We start from the raw sequence: 17,633 nt of genomic DNA on the forward strand, positions 1-17,633 counted from the left end.
TCTGAAAACAAGGTCTAAAAGACTGCACATGCATGGCTTCCAAAATGAATAAATGACAGTCTATGAAAAATATAAAGGTTTATACGTAAAATTAAGTAAATACTGTTAGTCCCTGCTAGCTAAGTACCTATAAAAGTTGTTCAATGGTGATTTAAACAGTTCTTTAAGTTTAGAATTCTAGATTAGAAATTATTTTCACACGTCATTATCTACTAAAATCGTAGAATTGTAACCTATTTGCATAAACTGCAAGTAACATAAATGCAAATTAGATCGATGTTTGTTGTTAGGTTAAATTGATATACGTAATTAGACCTGTTGTCAAGTAATTTTATAGATGTATGGAATGTATGTATGGAACGATAAGTCTTATTGTTGTGTCATTTTTCTGCATAAACCTTGCACACATGCAAATATAGTATATTACAGTATAAACAGTTGCCATGTGCGCGTTTTGTTTTGACGCGTCACACACACAAGTAGAAACCCAACATGGCACAACGCACACATATGTATCCGGAATGTGAATGACGCAGGATAAGGGGGGAGGGGTCGAAGGGGAGAGGAAGCCAAACGGAAACGACGCTTTATATGCCCCGCGTGAACACAGATCGAACCAGTTTATTTCCAAAGGTAAACAAAGAAAGTCGCACTTAGAGCACATCTTTAGTTCAGTCCGGGCTTACAGCCAGAGAAATGGGTACGTACACTTTGTTTATATTCATTTATCAACAATCAATTCATGTAACTGCTTATGCACTGATAACTTTATTTCATAGGTTAAAACCATTTAATTATTTGATTAAATTTTACATGACGCCATTAAGGATAATTGCTTTGTAGTCTGACTTTGCTAATTTATTTTATAACCTGTAATTATTTCGTTTGAAGTCACGATTTAAAATAATCCAATAAATTGAATTCATGAAGGTTAAACAATTTGCATTGCACTGATATTCAAGGTAATTGAACCAGACGGTAAATTGTGTACAAACACGTGTTGGTCTCGTGTAAATATAGTTTTACATGACGCATTTTCTTAAGTAAAAAGAATTTTGTATCACGATCCAAAAGATATTTAAAAAACTTCTTATATTTACATAGATTTGTCTCGATAAAGTATTTAAGTAATTTCAAACTTATTCGTTTAAATTTTAAGAGCCATCTCTTTTATTACCTTGTGCGACGAATGACGCACTTGAGTCACCTATTTACATAACATCGCATCAGCTTATGGTTGGTCATCGTTGTGTTCCTATGACACTATAGTATGCTTCATATTCAAATACTTTTGATACTATCATAACCATAGTGTCCTCCCAAACTTTTTATTCTCTTAAACCCAAATTTAATTTGGTTATGGTGAACCGCCCGCACCAACATTTTTCATTCAATTTGTGATATGCCAGTTATAGTTTCGTAGCTCCAATAATATACCCCAATCCAATTAAGTACAACGAACAACCTGTATATTTACTTAGTTTAGGTATCGTCGCAATTACGGTCGAGTGAAGGAATGGCAAACACTGTTTTGTTACTAGGCCAAAGATAAAGAATACTTACCTTACTTATTATATCGACAATATAAATCATAACATTACTTTATTAACAAATTCGAGAAAATTAAAACATTTTTACCTTCTTTACAGAATCGTTGAATATAAAACCGTTAAGTAAGGACATAGAGTGGTCTCCGGAAGCGTCGCAGGGCGTGGGGGCCACAGGGGTCGCGGGATGCGAGCCGGCCCCGACTGACATGGCCTCCACCTCGAGCGAGGAGCGCGCCATACGCCGTGTCATGGGCCGCTGGGGCGCCGAGTGGTTGAGCTGACTCGGCTCCGGTCTGCCAAAACCTGGTCCCCAGTGGCCGGCGGACCACCCCCTCCCACCGCCGCGGTGGGGGGCCCCGCGCCCGGCTCTGCGCCTCTCCTTGCAGCAGTACGAGGACCTGGTCGCAAAAGCCGAGGCGATATTGAGCCGCTTAGTAGTCTCTGAAAACTATGATTCCGTCAACAACTTCCTCACACTTTATGATTCGTACATGGCCTCATCGGATGAAACCCTAAAGGAGTTCTTCCCGAAGTACAATCCACCTATTCGGGCTCACAAACACACCTGTGTCGGCCTCGGAATGGAAGTGATGAAACGTCTGAAGGTGCTGGAGAAAGATTTCCCGGGAATCACCAAGTCTATGATGTTGGTGTCTTGCGACGAGAACATCCAAGACTTGCTGGACTATACAACATCGAGTCCGGGTCCCCAGGGCTTCCTGATAGAGACGGAGAAAGATCACGTAATGATGGCCATACACGTCAGGATCGGCAACAGGCACGGTGTGTTCCTATCAGACCTGGGATATCACATCTCCCGTGTCGTGACGGTAATGGCTGACCGCTGCTACCCACATACTGGTAAGAATGCACTTAGACCTGTTAATTTGAACTTACTTTTTAAATTGCAAATAGACTAATGGGTGCTGAGAAGACTCATTAAAAATCTCCCCTATACACTCTCTAACACACTTGTCTTCTCTAGGCTGGTTTATCCAGAGTGACGAGTCGCATTGCCGCAAGGAGTACAACTACCAGTTCAACATACAGAACAGCAACTACGTGGAGTGGCATGAGCGGGAGACCAGGGGCAACGTTGTCAAGGAGCGCCTGTCTCTGGTGTACGTCGCTAGAGCATATCTTACAGCAGTCGCCGTCACTGAGAAGAGAAACTTGGTGTGGGATTTAAGGTATGTATCAAAAACATAGGTTCTAAGTTATAAATGCGAAAGTTTAGATGGATGGATGTTTGATTATTTTGTTAGTTTGATATATCTCCAGAACAACTGCATGGATCTCGGCATAGAGGTAGAACATATTCTAACTAAAAAATTGTGAAAATTAAAGTAATATTAACACCAAGGAGAACAGAAAAAAGACAGCGCCTTATAATATTTTTATCATCTTATATCTATATATTGATTTCAAACTATTTAATTTCCAGGAGTCTGCTGGCTAGGGACCCTAAAGGTCGTCTGACAGCTGGTATATACTTCCCTCTGAAGCTAAAGGAGCAGCAGTTCACAATGTTCTTTGACAGCAACAACGGCAAGCAGAGGAAGAAGTTGAAATTTGATACATTCTTGGAATTGCAGAAGGTAAAGCTTTTAGTACCAATTTACTCGTCTGACTAGTCCACTTGCTTACAAAGAAATTGTAGCGGCACATAGTGTGTTAATATAATATTACTATTGGAATTACTATTTAATTTACTAAAGAATACTAAAACAATAAATTCTTAATTTTTTGTATTTCAATGGAATATGTAAAATTATTTTTAAAAGTTGAAATGGAAGCCTTCCACTTCTGACTAATATTTGGCCGCAAAAAACTATTAACAATTTTAATACTTTAATTTAGTAATTTTAATATAATATTGCTCTATAGTTCAGTTCTATTCATCAAATATTATTAAATTAATAAACCATGTTTCCACAGATACCTGATGACGTGGTAGATGAAGTGGAACAGTGCAATGATCAGCTCCGACTGAGAGATGGCGAGCTCCTCTCCATCCTGAAGAAGCTGGCCTCCATCATGGCCGACCAAGATTACATGACAGAACTATTAGAAGTTAACAACATGATCGTCCAACTCTCTGCGGGCAATTAAATGCAAATAAAAAGAATTGAAGATATTTAAACTATATTTTATATATAATCTATGTCTTTTAATCATCAATTCATTAAATTATATAAAAAATACACTATGAAACAAAGGGATATTCTTTAGGGATACAACTCAAAGTTTATGACGGATTCATAGTATAACTTAGTGCCTTCAAGAGTTAGTATTTTTGCACATGTTTTGAATATTTTCATAAATATTTTATAGTATTCATAGATGAAATGTAGTATTTTGTGAAATGGCTCATTTGGGAAAATAAAAAATTTTAAACCTACATGTAATTTTTCATTTCAACCTAATATGAGAAGGGATTTATTGTCTTTAATTTGATTGCCAGTATTAAAATAATAATATGAGGTTACCTTAACATGTTCAGTTCTGCTGAACGATAAAAGGGTAAAATGGCTGCTATAAAAGATAATTTTTTTGTGTTACTAGTTGTTGCCAGCAACTCTGTCTGCGCAGAATTAAAAAAAAATTCAATAAGTAGCCTATGTTTTCTAAACTATGTTCAACATCTATGCCAAGATCCATGCAGCCGTTCTGGAGAACCTTCAAATCCATCCATCCATCTAAACATTTGCGTTTATAATATCAGTGAGATTGACCATTCATAATATTTGACTGATAGGTATGGACCTACTGCACCTTTCTATTTCCATCCTGTATATGTCCAACTACATAAATGTTACAGATTTATTATCTACCTTTGAGAGAGGATAGACTGAAAAAGGATATTTCCTATCCATCCTCTCCCCAGATGATTGTTTTACTTCAGGACACTATTTCATTTATTTTACCTAAGCATAAGTAATATACATAAATAACATCCTTTATGCAGTCTTTTAAAAGAATTTTTTTCATAAAGTTATTTGATTAATTTCAGTTATGCAATGTTTCACAAGTATACAGAATAACCTTGGTAAGGCTGTTTAATAGTAGGTTTGTAATCTAGTTATTCATTGGCCGATGTCTGGTTATTTAGCTGTAATGTGAAAGGATACGTCATTTTGTAATTACGTAATTAATGTTTTCATAACTATATTTAATAAATAATTAATGACAAGAAGTGTTATTGCTTTTCATAAGAATTTAATGACAAAAAATCAAAGGTTTTGTTGTTTAGTCAACATAATAATATCGTTTCTGTGATAAGATTAAATATTGTTTTAGTTTCCAATTATTTTTTTAAGTTTATCAATATACATATATAACACTTAGTGAAAAAACTTCCAATAACTCCTAATTATTATAGAATCGATCGATCGAAAGTCATCGATTTAAAAACAAATTTTGTTCAACTTGGTAAATAAAAACTTTTGCCGTAGATAAAAAGACCAGTATTAAAAAAATATCTAGCACGATTAGCGATCACGTGTTTGAATCCAAACACTATTTACAAACACGTTTATTATCACTTGCAAACACATGAAACTATCAATGCCGTTAAACAAAATTTGATAATTCGATAGTCACGTGGTGTCGGAACGTGAGCACTTAACAGTTGCGTGAAACGTTTACATACAAAACCAATAGTTTGTTTAACTCCAGCCGTTAGGGTATTATTGATGACGTTATCTTATTTCGAAGAATCCGTTTTATCGGTCTAGACGTGCCCCTTTTATTAATGAAATATGCATGGGCTGCAGACTGCTTACGCGTGATCAGCTGTGCGCAAGAGGGTGGGACGAAGATGAGGGGCGGGACGTGGTGAAGGAGGGGAACTACTGTCATGCGCACAGCGCAACCATCATGGCCGCCACGTTGCGCTACTGTCAATATTGCTGTATTATGCTATTTTAAACGTTATAACTTGGTTATAACAACAAAAGAAAATAACAGTTTTTTCATATTTTTTGTTTTTTAGATCCACACGAATTTCAAACAACTGCTAAGGCTATCAAATTTTACAAGAAATTTTAAGTTGTTGTTTTATATTGTGCAAAGTAATTAGAAAATGTAAATAAAGAGACTATTAACAATGAAGAATTAATTATAAAGCGTATGAAGTACAATGGTCATTAAATTTTATTTGAAAAATTACTAAAGTTATACGAATTTGTTACTTAAAATTTATCTCTGTAACAGTTATAACGTACGCTATGCAAAAGGAATCACTAAAGGAGGCAATGCTAGCGCTACCAGCGCTGCTATATTAGCGCGGCGACAATTGTATTCAACGATCAGTTTGTGTTTGTCGTCGGCGGAGGGATAAGCGTTTCGGATAGAGCGCGCCCGAAAGGCAGCGATCTATTTTTCTTTTTTTATTTGGCTTCTAGCCGTTGTATGGGTAAGTAGATATTTAATAAATGAGTTTATATTAGCCTCTTCATATAAGTTTTTGGTGTTTTAATACAATTTTTTGTCGTATTCTATTATCACAAAGAATGTGTACTCGCGTGGTGTATACGCAAAGAGTTAGAAGGTAGGAAATGCGGATAATAATTGTTTTGCGTTAGACGTAAACAAAGATCATTTTACCAATGCTGTGATTTGTTGCTGAAATATTTAACACTGCTTTCAACTTATAAAATAAAACAAGTCGTAATTTAGCAGTTAACTTTTCCTTCCCTCTCACGTTACAGTGGTAAGTTAGTTTAAAATAACAGTTACATTGCCAAAAATAAACTTTATATTGTAGACTAACATATAAATACGGACGTCTCAAGGCGATAACCTAAATTCACACAATTTCACTCTTATAATGTTATTATATACCACTTTTAAATTAAAAAAAATATTTTATTGTTAAAAAGATTACCAAATATGGTTCTGTGGTGATATTTACGATTAATATAATTTTACTGCAGCGAGATTGAATCGTCAAAATGAATTGCCCGAATATAACGTGAAAAAACTTGGCTACATGCTTCGTTGACCTATTTCATACTAAGATTTAATAGCCTATGCGGCATTTTTAAATCAGTTGCTATTTATTTTGCCATGTATTTAAAAAAAGCATATGTTTTAAATATTTTATCATATTTAAGCTAGGCCAGTACAGTAATATATCTTATTTTTTGTTCTTTTAGTTCTTCTCGTTGTATGTTTTAGTTTTTAATCTATATTCATAGTGATTGTTATATTCTTCCTATATTAGTTGATCAATGCGGGATTTCCCGCCTTTTTTAACTTATCATAAAAACGTAATTTAGCTAGACAATTGACGTACTGTTATCTTTTAACATAGATAAGGTAAATGCGTTTATAATTATTTATCTATTGCACATTATTAACACAAATATTTTTTATTAAAGTACTTTATTGCTTATGATTTGCAAGTGCCTCGACACTTATAATAATAGAGGTTCAATTCAATGCCACTTACCCCTTTTTACAACAGCATTGCAGTCAAACCAGAGACAATATATTATTTTTTTGTTTGCCACCTGTGCATTGACTCCTGCAAGGGTTAATCGACCTTTGAACGAACTTATCTTTTATTTGTAATTTTACTATCGAAATGCCTACGCACTTCGTAGCACAGTAATGCGTTTGTAGGCGGTTTTAAAGGTCAGGGTCTATATTTATACATGTATCTACGTAACGCTCTAGCTAAATCATTAACGGCCTATACATTTAGACATGAAGTATGATATTTAAAATGTAACAAAAACGACTCTGGACAAAAAAACTGTACATTTTGTTATACCCAAAATCTGAATAAAGGTTTAAAAGAGTTGAAGTGATATTATTAGCCTAAAGAAAGGTGTTATAACTTCGAAGGACCAAATGTCACCGAAAAATATAGCCATTTTTTAAATTGTATATACCAATCTGATGGTACCCTTTTAGCAGGTTAATGCCAGCCGTTCTGTGTTACCAAATATTTCGTACAAACGAAATAATCTAAGATGTATACATTAAACTTGTTCCAAGCGTGGATCGATCCTGCAAAACTTGCCGCATTGGCAGAGGCGACTTGACAACCATTGTGCAAGCTTTGCAAAGTGTACTCACTTGGAGTAGCGATTGTTCAAAAATGTTTAAAACCTTACTAGATTAACTGAAATTTTACTATTGCCTTACGAGATAAACCTATATAGTAGGCAACTAAACAATCTGTTAATCAGTTAAACCTTGAAATTAAGAGAAACTCTTTAAAATCTTTAATGTATTATTATTTGAATTTATGGTTTATACCTGATTTTTGGTACAGATTTCTTTAAAAAAAAGGTTAGATGAGAATTCAGTGAATAAGAGCTATAACAAACCACGTGGCAGACTTCATAAGGACTCGCAAAAGTGAATCCTATCATAAATGACATTCTATCTCTTCGTTTACTATAGATAATAAAAAATAAGGTATATAACGCCAACAAGGGGGAGAGAATTCTAATGAGAGAAACACACCCATGCCCGAAAATCAATAATTTGTGCGTGGTACAAACATTGAGGGTCCCAAAGATAATATAAATGCAAGACAGCATTTTGTACTCTACTCCTTCGTGTATAAGATTCAATTTCATTGTACTTGTGGAAAATCAAATTAAGAACAATCTGTGTCATCAATTTTTCTATGAAGCTACATTAATTCTTAAATGCACCTATCAAACCTCCTTAATTTAAATCACATCTATTTCACAGGATTATGAATAAAACACATTCAATATAAGAAAAACATAACACTTATAAATACCTTCATTAGTATACAGAATTATTGCAGCCATTCTAACATTTGGCATTTAAAAAATAATAATATAGCTTAAAGTTATATAAATGGTTGCTATTTAAATGCTTAAAAAAATCATAAATTATAAAACTAGAATGTTAAAAGTCAAAAGGACACAGGATCAATAATATTTTAATGAAAAAAAGACCAAAAAACCTTACACGACATTCACTTCAAGACTTTGTGAGGCTTCTTTAGTTTTGAAGTAAGGAGTGCTTCAGTCTGCCTACATACGTGAAAGCTAAGGCTAAAGAATGCTTGAAGCATGCTACTCGAGCATACTTTATGACTAGCAATAAGGTCGCTGACACAATAGCCTACATCTTCATACGTTGACCTGCCATCGAAATTGGAACGTGGTCATCGGACATCAACTATCTTAAATATCAAGAAACTTGGATATAAATAATAATAATTATTAGTTTATTGCAGCAGAAATATATTTAACGATCTTAAAAATCCTTCTGGGGAATCCCCTCACTTTGATTTGCATCAAGAAATGCCTTCTTTCTTGATACACGGTTTCGTAATCTCTGTCGTGGCACACTTTCTTTTATATTGTGATTTAGTTATACGTAACACTTTGTAACTGATATCTACGGCAAATGTACTTGTAATTCTGAGGTCATTATTACAGCTTATTGATCTAATTATAAAACTATGCCACAGTAAACAACCAGTTTTAGAAGTTCACTCGAGAACAGGTTTTTACATGTTGGACTGCAGGCGATTACTGGAAAGGCTTTATCTTTCTTCAGAAGATAAATATTATAAGTAGGGTAATAAACGGGCAAGACCCTGGATTTTGTGTGCAATTTTTTTTAAAAAAGACAAAGGAGAATAACATATTCAACTGACAATACCAACTTTAACTTAAGTGGACGCCTCGAAGATGTTGATAGATGAAAACTTGCCGAATTGTTCCTTTGAAGGCGCAAAGAGAGAAACAGCCGTATAGAATTCTAATCCAAAAAAAAGTATTGCATAAACAAAAGTTTTTTTTTCATATTAAACTTAATCAGTTGTAATTCAAAGATAAAGGACTATCGATGACCACTGCGTTACATATCAGAACACCATAGACAAACTGACATAAAAAAAAAACTCTGAAATACGTCATCACATCAATATTGACCAATGAATATAACCGTTATTCTAAAACCAGCTATCTAATTTAACTATTACTCAGTTGATGAGTCATCACTATAACGTGCTTCCCTGGCGCTCGTCTTTACGATTACAGGGATGTTAAAATTCTCAATGAATCATCGTTCTCTGAACTGAAGCCCGTTGTATGCTACATAGTCGACCGGTAACCGACCTTTGGAGTTAAGATACATTGATCCCAGATTAAAAGTATGGTAATTTAATTTAAACACTTCACTTTTTTAGTTAAGGACTGCCAGCGGATAAGCTTTAGATTTGTTTTTATTTATAATTATATTAACCTCCATTAAAAGGATGACAATTTTCGAATCTAGTATCAAAATAAAAAATCAATTTAATTACATTTTAATAAACCGAAAATCGATAGTGTCTTGTATTAAAAAATAAAATGTCATTTTACACGTCAATCTGAACAGCTGATCAGCGCGCTGTCAATATTGTTGAGTGATTGTAATCCAACCGCAATTGCCGATTGTATTTCCCGCCGAAATATGACCGCCATTTTGTGACATATTGAATGTGTATAATAATATGAACTCTACTGCGTTGTCGGAAGAAATATTATCGCTTAAATTTACATTTTGTTATCGAAAAGGAAACTGTTTACGAGGTCACATCACTAGTATTTTGAAAGTGCAAAGTTTCATATTTTAGTAATGACCTTTTAAAAAAATAAATTAATATTGGTACAATATGCATATCATTATTTAATGATTAGGCAACATAATAAGCGGATATAAACCTGATTGGACGTGCACTTTTGCCATTTTATGTTATTCAAATTTTTAAACACACAAAAACGTATCGCAGAAATACCACCGACCACAAGGTGATTCAGGTAAAACAAATAAACAAGTAGAACACTCGCTCTTCTAACTAAAAGGTTAAGAGCGATAATCGCGCACCGGAAATAATTATGAGGTTATTGTACAACGTATATACGTACATTGTTCCACAAATGCTCATTCTCGTCATACATCAGTTTCAACAAAATGACGTCCATTGTTTGCTCAGGCACAGCTGTACAAAGCACAGATAAACAAAACTATAGATACAGACCAAAAACAACAAAAAATGTTCGTGTAGCTGTATTGTTACTTTTAAATTGTCTATTAGAACAAAGATAAAGTTGCCCATTTTTAGTCGTATTTGTCATAATGATTTCCCGCGCAAAATGTTTATTGTGCAACTCATTTGATATGAATCATGTTAATGAAACAAAAGATCTTATTTTACTTTAGTGGACGTTAAAATCTAATTAAAATTAAAGCAATTAAGCCTTAAAGTAATGACTAATTTTTATAAAAACAATCACGAAGGTAGCACTTTTATTTTTAAATAAATGGCAAACAAAATCAATAGGCAACTAACATAGCAATACACACACACTATCAATCACCTACGTATAAAAGATATCGTCATAAAAGATTTTAAGCTCCGATAAATAGTTTATGAAACCTGACATGATATAACAGATACAGCATTCACATGTTGCCTTGACGATAAAAAAGTTTAAATATTGATAAGAAATGATACATTCACCAACTGAAATAACAAGCTAAGTTTGAAGGCCATATTTGAGTTGCAAATTAAAAACCGCAAGCTGAAGACATGACATAAGAAATATTTAAACCATAAGGATTGTATGACATTTGTATTGTTTTAATCCATACAGAACTAACATAAAACTAAGCCATGACAAATGTATTTACCATGGGTCAAGGCTTACGTCATAGGTTTTTATGACTGCAATAGTGACGTAAGCTAATGTAACTTGATGGCTCTTTATGTTTTATTGTGAGATATAACGTGAAATGAACAAGAATACGTAATACACAGAGTACACATTCATCGTAGATGAAAAATGCAATTGTTTAGGTTCGCTACAATAGTTATCAACCAAAAACTAGTGCAAAAATTTACAAAAATAATGGTATTATTTAACAGAGCGTGAAAAATCGTCATCATTGGTGTCAGAGAGGCAGCGTGAGGCGCTCGTGAAGGGCGCCCCCGAGTCGCACACTGAGCGCGGCCGCGGACAAGACGATGCGCGCGGGCCGGGGTCGGAGGCGCGCGCCGAGGCCGAGGCGGTCGCGCCCACGGTCGGCCGCTGGGGCGCCGAGTGGCCGAGTTGACTCGATGCGGACTCCCTGAACCCCTTGCCGGGCCCGCGCTGGGGCCCGCCGCGCCCACCGCTGCACCTCACGCCCGCCGAGCACGAGGACCTCGTGACCCGCGCCGAGGGCGTGCTGCGTCGCCTGCTGCTTACCGACAACTATGACTCTGTCAGCAACTTCATCTCGCTGTACGACGCCTTCGAGAAATCCGCGGAGCCGCTGCAGCAGCTGTTCGGCAAGTACAACCCGCCGATACGACCACGGCAGCACACCTGCGTAGGCCTCGGTTTCGAGCTGCTGAGACGCTGGCGCAGCTTGGACAAGCGGCGGCCGGGATTTGCGGCAGCTTGCGCGCTGGTCTCTTGTGAGGAGGCGGTCGAAGACGTGCGAGAGTACGTGACGTGCGGCGAGGGCCCGGAGGCGGTGATGGTCGCCGAGAAGGAGCACGTCATGGTGTGTGTGCAGATCGTGATGGACGGCCGCGCTGGTGTTCTGCTGGCCGACCCGGGCTACCACGTGCCCCGCGTCGTCACCGTCATGGCGGATAGAGGGTATCCGCACACCGGTCGGTACACTTATAAATCATGCTCATTGATACTTGTTTTCTCTCTTTCGTTGCGTCGTCTGACTACAAGGTGTTTGTGTGTCGCGAAGGTTGGTTCACTCTGTCAGAAGAGCCGCTTTGCCGTAAGGAGTACAGCTACGGGTTCAGCCCGCTCAACAGCGGCTACGTTGAGTGGCGCGAGCGGGAGACGCGCGGTCCCAAATTCAAGTGCCAGACCTCGCTCGTGTACGTCGCGCGACCATACCTCGACGGTGTCAATGTCACTGAGCGCAGGAACCTCGTTTACAACTTCAGGTGAGATCTACCGGAATACTATACTGACCTAAATTTATGTTGATCGTATCAGGCCATTCGTCAAAAACATATGGCGCTTTGTGCTTTTTGATAAAGTTTAATCGTAAGCTTTGCATTCCAGGAGTCTGCTTGCCCGCGACCAGAAAGGCCACCTCATAGCCGGGCTCTATTTCCCGGTGGGGGGCCGCGGCAAGGACGCGCAGTTTACGTTGTTCTTTGACACCGGCGCTGAGAAACACAAGACCAAATACAAGTTCAACAGCTTTATCAATCCGGATGCTGTAAGTATCAAGCACGATCTATTTCACTATTATGACGTCACAGTTTTACTTTTCAATTATCATGGGGTTCATGTAATGTCAAGAATAACAAGAGCACGTCACATTTGGACTCCTTTCGTTACATGAAAGAGAAGGAAAATATGATTTGTATAGTAGTAAGAGGGACTACTTATCAGCCGGTAATAATTTACAGAGAACCTATGTTTTTATCATAAAATTTTTACAGACAGGCATTCAATAGTCATCTCTATTTCTAAGTTTGTATTTCTAAATGAATAGAACTTGCCGGATGTGATGTGTTTCGAAGTATAACAGTGCGTGTAATGTAAACGCTTGCGTAATATGCACGTGCCGCTATTTAACTTTGTCTCGTGATTGCATAAGTACACATAGATAAGGCGCGTTCTATTATAAAATTTACTACGGTTTTTAACGATTTCCGATGCATTCAAACAATGAACTTGCATCTCTTTACTACTAGGTGGAGTTTTTTTTAATAAGACACCAAATCTTGTTTGTACATTGTCATTTTTACCAAAACATATCAACGTATTTGCAACTGAAATAACCATATTATTTGTCCAATTTTTCGGCGAAGAAATCAATTGTAAACAAAAATAGTTCTTTCCACAAATTCTTAGATGTAACCCGGCTTAAACTGTGGCAACACTTTTATTGACACATACAGTCATCGCTTACATTCTCTTTGAACAAACAGAGACAACAATATGTCAGTCGAAACCTACTAAGTTAGACATTTTGTGTTATGTCTGCTTTCACAATACGACCACAACATCAACATTGTTTGTGATACATTTCTTGCTAACTATTCCGCAGAATAAATATTCTGACACGTGCTAAACTTCTATATATATGTATTTAATATACATATTTATGTACTTTCATATGTGAACATTATTCTCATATGCAGAACAAACTTTAAATTCGTGTTAAAAGTTAAATTGTGAGTAAGAAACTTAGTTTGCGACCTCATTACTTAGCTATTAGGTATTTCTAACACTGATAACATTTCTAATTTAAATATGAATTAACAAAAACGATGTTTTTTTAAGACATATTAATTACGAATCTACTATCGCGTCTTTATTTTTCTTTGTAAAATTAACATTTGGTTCGGTTCTCTAATATATTTAAAACATATTCAACTCGATTATTTCTGAATAAAACATTAGTTTCTGTTATCGATTTATGAAAGTAATTGTCCTAATACAAAATGTATTTGTTACAACCATAAAATGTTATACACACCTTCATTACGAATGCTAATGGCCTTCTCTAATAACCTTCCCAGTATTCCGTTCCATTACACACTATAATCAAAATGATTAAATTGTAATTTAATAATTACGTATTTTACTTTAATTCTGCGCGCATAATTTTGATATAATGCTTCTTTTTCATTATGCTTTTAAATAATTATAACCTAAATATATGTTTATTTAATAAAATATGTTTGTACAATGAATAGTTAATAGTTGTATGCGGTAATATTAGAGATTATCTGTCGCCCGCGTCTCGTCTGCTCGGAATTAAAAAAAACTTAATGAGTAGCTATGTTTTACATCTGTGCCAAATTTCATCGAGATTCGTTGAGCCGTTCCGGAGATACCTTCTAACAAACATCCATCTAAACATTCACATTTATAATATTAGTAAGATTAGTCAATTTAAATAAAAAGTACTGCATATTTTAATAGATAATTATTTAATTGTTAGATACCAGAGACGATATCCGAGGAAGTGGAGATTTGCAACGCGCAAATGAATTACAAGAAAGGTGAGTTAAGGAACATCATCTGCCGGCTGGCCGAGGTGCTCGCGAACCAAAGCTTCATAGAGCAGCTGCTCGAGATCAACGATGACATCTGTCGCATGTGTCTCTGACAGCCGCGCAATGGCGGCAACATGGCCGCCCGCATAGCGCGATAAAACGCACCATAAACAATATTTGTCTCTTAATTTGTACTTGATTTCTCAATTAAAAGCTTCAATATTTTTTCATTATTATATTTCGAATTGGTAATGGGTTTATTTTGTGATAAGCTTTTATTTTTCTTAATAAATTAAGACTTTTTTTTTTATATAGTTTAAAATTTTTTAATTGTACTTAATTCTTTATTTGACATTATACCTATTGGTTTAATATTTTACTTAAATATACGATTATTTGACAAATTTGAATACGATGTTTTATTATTTTCTTTATTTTAAATATGATTTTATATGTATTTTATTAAACGAAAGCACAAGATTATCGAGAAAGCCTTGGTAAACCCGATCAACAAATCTGTGATAGAACACGAGTCAAAAAAGTGAAGAAAAATTCCGGGATTTAAAAAAAGATTGAAAAAAAAGTTATACTTACAAGGATGTCTATGATTTATATAAAAAGTGTAATATTTTCCTTGTTGCATGATTGTTATTTCTACAGCGAAAGCTATTAGAAAATCTTTATTTCAATTTTTTTCGTACTATAAGAAAAAAAAGCAAAAAAAAAAGAAAATGGCCATAAATAGACTATTAAAGTTTTAGAATCTGATAAAAATATGCAATAAATATTTATAGTTGTAGTTTTTTACTATATATAGTGGTCAAATTTCCATTACCTTGCACCTAGTTGTATTCAAATTTAGCTACTTAGAAAAATACTTTAAATTTTTAATTAATAAACGGTCACGTAAAGGGTATTTCTTAAGAATAAGTTTTTATTTTAAAGGCGTGGTATTTGATAAGCAATGGATATTACTGTATTACAAACTGTTTTACATTTAATTCGGTGGGACATATTTTTGTTACTCGACTGACAATAAAGGTAATTGTGCTAACCTAAAAACTAAAACAAGAAAGTGTAGTTAGTTAGTAACGTCTTTGTTTTAATACGCAGACAATAGATGGCGTTATTCCATCGGTTAGAGCTTGTCAGTCGGGTTCTTTTGAAATTGTGGATATTTTAGTTACAAATTCTGCAGAAGTAAAATTTTCGCCGCTAAAAAGACGATATATGCAATAATTGGTTTTTATTTAATTTTATTACTGGACTATTAAATGAGTAATTATTGTTATAGAGGTCGATGATATGGGTATATAAAAATAATATTAAACGATAGACTGCTAATTAACGGAGTGTACCTAAAAAGCTACTCTTAGTGATATATGTACTGAAAACGCATGCAACATTTTATCAGATTATTATAAATCTTTGCAACATTATGTAATTTTTTTCTACATATTATGAATAATAAATTGTTAATATAATTTCGTATATTTGCTACAACTGAATATTCAAAGATATTTAATAAAAATATTTAAAAAAACAATTGTGCAGACTTTTTTTTATATCTTTTTCATCAACGTAACCTGAGAAATGATAACAAAATTCAAAATGAAAAACTACTATCAAGCTAAAAGTATGGAGAAATCACAAAAGCGTGTATCATTGGAGTGTTTAAAAACAACGGGTAAATAAAACATTTCTATGTAAAAAAAATTTCATTAGATTTCTTTCTTACAAACAAAAAGACAAATAAAACAAAATTATTTTATCGATATATTTATTTGAATTTCATAAATAACATCCAAATGTATTGGAATCCGTCGAATCTTCTATTCAAAATGTTTTTTTACAATACAGCTTTATGACAAACTAATGTACATTTGACTTGGCACGTCAATAACAAGTGTACTCTTCTACATGACGTGCCAACTTAAATGCCAGCTACTGAATCTGTTTTCACCGTCCAAACACTAGTATAAAAACATGTCATTTCTTCCTACATGTTTCGAGACAAGTATTTCGGCAGGAAAATTTCACGTATTACTTCTAATCTTAATAATAAATTATAAACTATTGAGAAATGGGTTAAAAACACTGATTTACTATACAATGGATAGCTTTGGAAATTACTTTTCCCTCGTTCAGATTTAAAGTCTTCTGATGTTGACAGCTATGCGATAAGTTCAACGTTTCGCCAAAATGGCGAAAATCAAATAGGCACAAGATATTACGGCCTATAGCCTGTCCATGTATAGATGGTCAATACTACAAAAATAATACCCGTCCACTGAAATGTCGGAACTAAATCAATTACATTCAAAAAAGTTACACTAACAGTGGGTTTCTGAGACCAATAACCCTATATAAAACATATAAGGTAACAATATGATTTAAAAGATATTGATGTCAGAAACCCACGGTTAATATAAGTACATTGTCCCGCACCGGACGCACCGCACGAACGGCACGCAAATGATTTTAGTTTGCTTTGACAGCGCTGCATTCATCCGCGCCGTCCGCATCCAAAGAAAGCAAATCCGTTGCGTGTCGTGCGTTCGATGCGTCCGGTGCGGAACAATGAACGCGTACATTAAAAATGAAAATGCTACATTCATACGTTAAAAACATTTATCTGTTATAACTAATTTCTTAATTAAAATGCCCTTATAAAGATAATTTTCGAATTTAACACATTTTAAAGGATCGCTTTATCAAGTTATATATTAAAAAACATGAATTTACCAAAACTATTATAAATATAATATTCTCAACCACTTCGTAAGATTGGGCGAGAAAGGAATATTTAGCCGTAAGTTAAAAACGTTTGAATGTTGACAAACATGTTTTATTCAGGTGAAAACCCAGAATATATCAACACATACAAAAACCTAACACTTCAGAATAAAACCATACATATAAAACCTATAGATGGCGTATTTTATATAATTAAGACGAAAATTAAGAGATTTTTCATTACGTTTATGACAAAAATGGGGAAAAATTACCTCAAAAAAAGCCTCACAAGATTTTTTTGCCTCAATTTTATGCCCCGGATTGTGTGATCT

At 34.8% G+C, this 17,633-nt stretch overlaps 2 protein-coding genes across 2 annotated transcripts; both read left to right on the forward strand.

Annotated features, from left to right (window-relative positions):
* Positions 1 to 596: 596 nt before the first annotated feature.
* Positions 597 to 3,951, forward strand: LOC106126827 (uncharacterized). Its single transcript, XM_013324704.1, has 5 exons — positions 597 to 700; positions 1,650 to 2,411; positions 2,536 to 2,740; positions 2,995 to 3,148; positions 3,489 to 3,951. Exons 2-5 carry the CDS (start codon positions 2,042 to 2,044, stop codon positions 3,660 to 3,662), a joined length of 903 nt encoding a protein of 300 aa, XP_013180158.1. The 5' UTR covers positions 597 to 700; positions 1,650 to 2,041; the 3' UTR covers positions 3,663 to 3,951.
* A 7,703-nt stretch (positions 3,952 to 11,654) lies between these two features.
* On the forward strand, positions 11,655 to 14,742 carry LOC106126514 (uncharacterized; the record flags this gene model as incomplete). The annotated part of the gene is made up of 4 exons (XM_013324225.1): positions 11,655 to 12,198; positions 12,288 to 12,492; positions 12,614 to 12,773; positions 14,511 to 14,742. Coding segments are annotated over 4 exons (1,077 nt in total), but the record flags the coding sequence as incomplete, so codon positions are not given.
* Positions 14,743 to 17,633: the final 2,891 nt, after the last annotated feature.

Source organism: Papilio xuthus, unplaced genomic scaffold (genome assembly GCF_000836235.2).
Source record: "Papilio xuthus unplaced genomic scaffold, Pxut_1.1 DF824992.1, whole genome shotgun sequence".
NCBI classification, from domain to species: Eukaryota; Metazoa; Arthropoda; class Insecta; order Lepidoptera; family Papilionidae; genus Papilio; species Papilio xuthus.

Bases quoted from the DNA above. Each gene is read 5' to 3' on its own strand.
- LOC106126827 (XM_013324704.1), top strand. From the start codon at position 2,042: ATGGCCTCATCGGATGAAACCCTAAAGGAGTTCTTCCCGAAGTACAAT. The intron at 2,412-2,535 runs GTAAGAATGCAC...TGTCTTCTCTAG, and splicing joins CCGCTGCTACCCACATACTG to GCTGGTTTATCCAGAGTGAC. The intron at 3,149-3,488 runs GTAAAGCTTTTA...ATGTTTCCACAG, and splicing joins CATTCTTGGAATTGCAGAAG to ATACCTGATGACGTGGTAGA.